The sequence below is a fragment of the Octopus bimaculoides genome, chromosome 20, assembly GCF_001194135.2.
Source record: "Octopus bimaculoides isolate UCB-OBI-ISO-001 chromosome 20, ASM119413v2, whole genome shotgun sequence".
Taxonomy (NCBI): domain Eukaryota; kingdom Metazoa; phylum Mollusca; class Cephalopoda; order Octopoda; family Octopodidae; genus Octopus; species Octopus bimaculoides.
The window spans coordinates 17,806,666-17,815,311 of record NC_069000.1 but is presented as its reverse complement, the minus strand read 5'-3'; the positions used below and the strand labels follow the sequence as shown (position 1 = coordinate 17,815,311).

Here is an 8,646-nt window from a genome sequence, read left to right as displayed (position 1 = left end):
TGAAACAAAAAAGTACATTTATATCTATAAATGAACACATATAAAACTAATAGAAAACAGTTGTAAATTTCTTAATCCTAGGTGTAGCTGTGTAGTAAGAACCTTGCTTCCTAAACATATGGCTACAGGGTCAGTCCCACTGCATGACACTTTGGGCAAGTGTCTTCTACTATAGCCTCAGACCAACCAAAGCCTTGTGAGTGAATTTGGTAGACGGAAACTTAAATAAGCTCATTGCGTGCGCGCGTGTGTGTATATACGCGCGTGCTCTTTTGTGTATGTGCGTCTGTGTCCGTCTCCCACAACCCCTTGACAATTGGTGTTGATGTGTCTATGTCCCCTGTAATTTAGCAGTTTAGTAAAAGAGCAATAGAATAAGCACCAAGTTTTAAAAAAACAAAGAACTAGGGTTGGTTCATTTGACTAAAAATTTTTCAAAGTGGTGCCCCAGCATGGCCACTGACTAATGATTGAAACAAGATAAAATGCTGGAATTAATGTTAAAAAAATAAGTCAAAGAATTTGAAATTCTACTAGTTGACACTGCATACTCCAACAAAATACTGAGATTTCTTGCATTTGAGGACTGGCTGGAGAGGCATCTACCATTTCTTGTGGATTTGATTCATCCTACTCTTCTAATTTAGAGTCTTCATTATAAACAGCTTGACATATTTCCAACCCTCATCATAGCTCCCACTTCAACTTTCTCATTAACAGTCAACTAATTTCCAAACTTCTCTGCCAAAGCTTCTACCAAAAATTTCATTTGTAATGGGCTTGTTTTAGAAAATCTATTTTGTTTTAAAACAATTTTGTGAAGTTCACTATGGAACTTGCTTCTATGACATTGCTAGTAACAGTGAATCCATTATGCATCAAGTTTGCTTAACCCTTTAGCATTGGCCATATCCAACCCCAAAATTCTTTCTCTTTTATGTTCAAACCAGCCACACCTACCTAATAATATCATTCTAAAAATAAACAAACATCAAAATCTCAAAGCTATGAGATAATGCATGATTGGATCTATTTTAAAACGGGGGCCACATTTTCCATTAATGTTTTACGTAGTGTTTTTGGTACGGAAAGACTTTCAAACTTCGTATACTTATCTATTTTGTGTTATAGAACAGAAAAATATTTTTGTATTCGAATTTATTTCATGTAAGAAATTGTCTTATTTCGATAATTTCAACCAATCACTGACAAGTATTCAGTTGTTTATATTTACTCCTTTGGCTGATTAAGCGATGTAAAGCGTATTTAATCTCCATACCTTCGTTTTATTTGCTTTTTTCATTTTAAATTTGCTTTAACCCTAACCCTAGGGTTAGGGTTAGGGTTAATTGTTTCAGAATCGTTTGTTTATGTAGTCGGCACTTAATGTATATCGGCTGAATGGACGTCAGTGATTGGTTGAAATTACAGAAATACAACAACTTTAACATGGAATAACTTATGGATTTCTTTTTTTTTAAGAAGACTAAGAGAAAAAGATGTTTTATATGACACATTCTACCAGTGTTCCAAGTTTCAAAGTGTTTCGTTAATGAAAAATGTGGCCCCCGTTTTAAAAAAGATCCGCATGATTAATCCAAAACAATGTGAATAAATATTACATTTGACAAAGTAATCTGAATGCTAAAAGATTAAAATTCTTGTCCAAAATTGTATCTGATAACAAGCCTTTAACTCTTTAGCATTCAAATTATTCCATCAAATATGTTTTTTTTCATTCTCATAGTTTTAGATTAATCATGCTTTGAAATTTTGATGATGTGATTGTATATTTTCAGAATGCCATTGAAAGGTAGGCATGATAAGTTGGTTCTGACTGATTAGAACATAAAACAGGTATCATATTCGGGTTGGATATGGCCTGTTTAAACGCTAAAAGGTTAAAGCCTATAAGATGCCTTGGACATATAGTTGAATTATAATGATGTAGTGACTGAAACAAGATGTTCTTGAATGACAAATTTATACTTGCCATAATATTGAAACCATAGTGATATCCATGGGGCAGCTGATGATGGAGGTGTGTTGGATTGTTGGGATGGCTGTTATTGTATGAGCAGAATAGTTTTATAAGACATCCATTTGATATATAGTTGTCAACTAGACATTTTTAAACTTAAATTTCAAATTCCACTTAATCAGTTGTTAAGAATTTTGTAATAACCCATGCATTTTACATTAAAACAAATGAACTTTTAACACTTGAAACAAAGATTTTTACTTTTTCACTAACTAAAAGCTCTCATTTTAGTCCCTTCATATTAGGACAAAGAACTACAACTTGATCTTTTAAAGATTCAAAACTTTTGGCATTTTTGTGCTTAAATGGGAAAGTATGCTTGGGCAATGCATGAAAACAAAGCTTTGTTACATCTGCATTTAGATTTTACCATTTTGTTTTAACTCTCCTCACTATGAACACATTTGTATACAATATTTTCTCACTTTTCTGCCTGTTAAACTATCCATCAGTTGGTGTGAGGCGTTTTTTTACCCATTTCTTTACCAAACATTTCTGCTTTTCAGCACATCAGCAGTCCATTAATTGAAGCATTCTTTCCACAAGCATTACCAAACTGATGTTCAATGTTGATTCAATTTTACTATCTTTACTAGATATTACTCTCTAAACAATCTATGTTCTCATTATTAAATGGTGATTTTTCAATGTCTGATCCGATTTTTAAAATCTCAAACAGTGGCTGTGGAATTTTTAAATAAACAGAAACTGCACTGACTCATTTTGGGTTACTTATCCACAGACATTCAATATTTCTAGTCCTTTGCTTTTTTTTTTTTAGTTCCATCATTGTACTGAGGAGTGTTTTGTAATAATAGCATTTAGACACTTTACATGAAGTAGAAAACAATAACATAGTGTGAATAAATTTAGAAATCAGAATTTCATTGAACTCTCTCAAAGATTTCATAAGGGAAACAGAACTATGACCGATGTTCCTTCTCGTGCTCGCTCACAGCCAACCTTAAAGATGATTCCTGATGTACACCAAGCAACTCTAATACCAGCCATCTTAGTACACCAGTACTTCCACTACCAGCACCACCATATGATTCCAGCAACTTACAACGTCTCCACTACCAGCACCACCATATGATTCCAGCACCTTACAACGTCTCCACTACCAGCACCACCATATGATTCCAGCACCTTACAACGTCTCCACAACCAGTGAATCTGTTGCTCTGATTATCATAGAAATCATAGGTAGTGATAGTGTAGTGGTTTACTTGAAAAGTTTAATATCTGGGTTTTTTTAATTCCAGTATTTTAGTTAATTTTGAAATAAAGTGTTTGAACCAACTAATTTTTATAACAATAACCGTTGATAATATTATCAGTGATTTTATACACACACATACAGACATTTTCAGATACAAATATTTGATGACGGGTTATTTAAAAGAAAATTCGAAGAAAATCAATCCTAAATAAATGTTGGGGCTCTATTACAAATTACAAGAGCAACATAATGAAAGTAATATGAAGTGTAAAAATTTAATAATACCAGTTCACAACGCTTTCGATTCAAATGGATCACAAGAGACATACAAAAAACTGTATAAATTTATTTGCGTCTGAAATAACATATTCATCATGAAAATGAAACTAATGCTTTCATTATTGTACACGCATTACTTTCATAATTTTGCAATAAGGTCAAAATGCGTATGAATAAGTACGAGAAAATTTTCCTAAAATTTCTTTGAATAGGATACTAGAGAAGTTTGAAGTTTTGTGTCAAATTCTGAGAAACACAACAGTTACTAAGAAACCAGAAAATGTTTCCGTTTCCTGCTTTCAGTTTTCTAACTTGTATGATTTTCATAGCAACGCCTAAGGCGTGCTGGTTCCAAAGTTGCGTTCGAATCGAGGCAGCTCTGGAATTTAAAAGAAACTATCTACTTCCTCACAAGTTATTTAGTTAACTAGGAAGTTTGGATTTGATTTTTCAATTCAAAATTTATTTATTTGTTAAAACAGCAATGTTGTATAGATAACATTTTTGGCACGAGCCAACAAAAAAGAGCCTATACTCGTCACACGACCTGTTAGATAAAGTAGTTAAATCTCCCACGAATAACACATTGCTTTGTTAAAACAAAACAAAAAAACTGAACACATTGGAGATTGCAATTCTAGATACACTATGTCTGGAAGAAAAACATTAAAAAAAACGTTCACTGCCAGATCAGGGATAACCTCGGTTCTCAACATATTAACAGTGATTCATGTAATTATAAAGACAGAAATAAATTAACATTTGGTTCAAGTGATTTGTTTTTGCCTCTTTTTAACTTTCTTAACAGCATGTTTTTATTTGACTAAAAATATTTAGACAAAAGAAAAGAACGTGGTCTTGGCGCCGTAAATGCTATGAAATGGCGGTAATTTCTCGTCACCTAGGACAGACGATTTTTCTCAAGACGACCACAAAAAGCTTTTTATGACAACGCAATGACTTATTTATACATTTTGAAATATGCTGGGATCTTACACATAAAGTAAGCCGAGATTATCCAAGCAATTAGTAAAGAAATCTCCTTATTTCCGAAAACAAGGGATATAACTCCAATAGGGTGGTTGAATTGATCCGAAATTTTTGGACAATATAGACAACGAAGATTGGGGAAAACAACGGACATATTCTGGTCTCTTTAAAATATAGTAGAAAAGGTTTTACTGAGGAGGTCTGATAAGACTGAAACATCCGTTTCAACACAATTCTTCGTATGCGAGACCCTACAGAAACTGTAATTTGTATGCAACCGAAATTACATAGAGTCCTTAAAAACACAACAAAGGAACAAACGGAAAATTCACACACAAGGCGGGACGTTGCTCCACACATACACAATCATATAAACGATTACATTTACAAACTAAAGGGAAGAAGTATAGAGTATAAAAGAATTTATTTATTTCTCCGAGAGCCTTAAGGACTGCTTCACAGCTTTCCCATGTTCTATTTTAACATCAATCACAACCGATCATGAGACATACTGTATGAACGAGAAAAAGTAGACCAACATTGTGTACAAGGGTAAAGAAATGTGACACCGACAACTAGTGTGACTTTTCACGGTCGTTTGATTGACTGAGAAATAGTAGTCAATTTTCCTTCAAAGCACACCCTTCAATCATTGAGTGGAAGGATAAATTAATGTAATTCGAGATAACACTGAAAAAATTATGGGGATGATCACGGTTGGAATGCCTTATATCAAAGGTCGGCTGGATCAAAGCTGACATGAGGTCAAACAACCGAGTTCGTCTAGTCTAGATTCTAAATCTAGATGACATGGAATAAAGGTCACAATCACATGTCCACAAAGAGGTGGGGATAACAAACAAGCTTTACTTCAGTTAAGGAGTTCACGAGGAACCCTGCACGTGGTCATTCGACCTGCTAGAAATAGCAGTAAAATCTTTCACAAATCATTCTTACTGTTACAAAATGAAGACACGTGAGATATTGGATAATGTAGTCCTAGAGACCTTGTGTGGAAAAAAAAAAGGTGTTAGAAATAGAACGTGTATCATCCTCATCATAATCCCTGCCCCATCAGAACTGACCTGGAGCTAAATAAATCGCAATAGCAACCACATCTTATTTTAAAGACAATTACATCAACATTCCTATCAGGGATTCCCAACACGTGCATCTAAACCAAAATCTTAAGCAAACCAAATCGCGAATGATTTTTACAAACGAGAGAAAGAGTAGTCAATACATGTTGCTTAAGTATCGCTATTTCTTCCAAGCTGGAGAGGAGATTAGCTAGCGATTGAGTTTCTCTTCTGTCGCCTGCAAGATCGCTTCGAAAGAAATACCCGAGTGGTAAATTAAAATAAATACAGCAACTATGAACAAATATAATCTACACACTGACAATAAACACCTTCATTTGTGTTGCACACACACAACCCACATGAGGGAATCCCGGTCTGTTCTATCTACCGGATTGCTGAGCGAGGAGGGTAGACTATTGCACAGCCCTACCCGCCCTTTGTTACACAGAAAACGGAATGAAGGAGCTGCCACCATGTCGAATAGGGGATGAAACAACATGAAATAAGTAGAGCGATACAGATCAGTGTTTGAAGTAGAGAGAGGGGCTTTCCCAAACCGTGTCTGACAGATAAACATGTCCCTAAAAGTGTATGTGTATATATATATATAATAGTAACATGGTTATGATTAACTCATTAATTGTTGGCATTTCATATTATGAACTTTGGAACATGTCCGCGATTCTAAAAGACAAGAATTCTGGTGTCACGGAAAAAAAGAGTAATAGCTTGTATAGTTTAAGAATTTATAGGTTAGAAACATACTGTTTTTGTTTTGTGTGTGAGACAGAGAGAGAGAAAGAGAATAGATAAATAGACAGACCAGGAAAACTAGGTATATAAACGAATATATGTTATGTTTAAACATGTAAAAACCGGTATAGCTAGAAAATAATGAAACTGAAAAAATACGTGTATTTTATACGTGTGTGATTGATGTATGTGTGTATACATATAAGCGTATGTAAATATACATGTGCGTACGTGTATACTGGTTACACTGTACGTGTGTGCACATGTATATGTATATCTATATATATATATATATATACATATATGTATATACATATATATATATATATACACACACACACATATATATATATATATACATACATATGTATATATACACACACACATGTATATATACACACACACATGTATATATACACACACACATATGTATATATACACACACACATATGTATATATACACACACACATATGTATATGTATATATATATATATATATATATATATATATATTGACATTTCAAATACTGGTTTTATCAGTTCGAATGCTTGCTACGAGAGCAAGTGTTCCAGAAATTAACAGATTAAGACATCAATTAATAATGGTGACGTTTGTTGCAATTTAATAATATATATATATATATATATATATATATACACACAAAGAGAAGACATAGATTAATTTATAGATAAATAATACTTACTTTAAAGACACCATTCCATAATCCATTCTGATCATGCTCTTTAAACTGTCTTTCGACACTGGTCGACATGCCTCCAGTTGCTTTCAAGGAATAAAAACTAAGACAGGAGTACAGAGAGAAAGGGAGAAAGCTAAGGTATATGAATTAAATTTCTCAATCTTTATATATGCATATAAATACTCTGTCTATTATAATTTTGGAAAGTTTTAGTATTGGTTGATTTTATAAATATATATATATATATATGTGCGTGTATGTATGTATACACACACACACACACACACTCAAAGATGTATGTATATGCCTGTATGGATGTATATAATGTGTTATGATGTGGTGTGAATAATCTAACGGGAGAAAATTAAGAGGAAAAGAGTTCGTGATCAAGAGGAGATAAAACTCGGATGTTACTTGGTGAAAAGCAGGTTACTCTTGCGATTACCAACAGGCGATTTCTAAAGAGATTGATCAATTGAATCAAATAGCTGTACTACATGAATGATAACATACATGCAAGGCAACGAAGGCAGTCACTTGAACCGCTAGAAATAACAGCTCAATTCCTTTGAATTACCCAGACCTAAAAAGAGAGCGACACAGGGTAATGTACCAGATATACCCCTATACGAAATGGCTAAGGCAGGACACTTTAGCATAGGCCTGTTCTATCCGGGCTGACGGGGCAAAAGAACATACATGTGTGTATGTATATATATTACGTATATACATATACGTGTGTATGTGTAGCGAAAGTAATTCACAAGTACACGTTGTATCGTTCACTTTACAGGAAAATACAATTGTTTCAGTATTAATGGAACTTCTCTTTCAATTATATTTTAGATGAATTAGATAATGATACAGTAGTGAAATTCCTGAAACTTTTACAAAGCCGTTCTGGTGCGTGTGAATAGCTTATTCTCTTTCTCTCCATCTCTGTAGCACTCTGTCTTTCTCTTTCCCCCTTCTTTATCTCTTTCTCTTTTATTCTGTCCTTCTATATAACTCGCTTTCCCTTCTGTCTTTTTAAATACTCTTTATCTGCTGTACCCCTCTCCTTCGTCTGTACCTTCGTCTCCTACTTCCTCACTTAATCTCTGTCGTTTCCCCTTTCTATCTTATTACCTTTCTATATAATACTCTCTCTCTCTCTGTTTTTTACTTATCTTTACCCCTCTTACTATCGCTCACTTTATAGAACTCTCTCTTTAAACCATTAGCTTTCTCTTTCTTCCAACGACTGTGTGTGTCTCTCTCTCTCACTCTCACTCAACCAGAGTATGAAGAATAAAAGAGTAAGTGTGAGAGAGGGAGAGAGATATCACCCTAGCAGCAGATATTGTTTTCACCAATCAGAAACGTTGTTGACTTCATGCTGCGGAGCTTCTCTGTTGCTTGGACAACTGACAAATGAAGAAGCTAATGTTTTCTTCTTACGTTGTTATATTTCTTATTTTTAATAAGTTTCGGACATTACTTTGCTCTTCTCAATTATCTCTGCTTTTTTTTTTTTTTAATCTGGACAATATTTACGTTTAGTGTACAAAGTGAAAAAAACATTTTTTTTTTACTAGG

General features: G+C 33.8%; 1 protein-coding gene across 2 annotated transcripts in view; it reads right to left on the bottom strand.

Moving 5' to 3' along the window:
- Nucleotides 1–8,173, bottom strand: part of LOC106883419 (tyrosine-protein phosphatase non-receptor type 1) — an 84,230-nt gene extending 76,057 nt beyond the window's left edge. The window contains exon 1 of one of the 2 annotated variants that reach the window (XM_014934411.2): nt 7,072–8,173. In XM_014934411.2, the coding sequence (XP_014789897.1) occupies nt 7,072–7,140 (69 nt within the window). In that variant the 5' untranslated portion in view covers nt 7,141–8,173. The remainder of the gene's footprint in view (nt 1–7,071) is intronic. The other variant, XM_014934412.2, reaches the window with a different exon arrangement.
- Between the last annotated feature and the right edge of the window lie 473 nt (nt 8,174–8,646).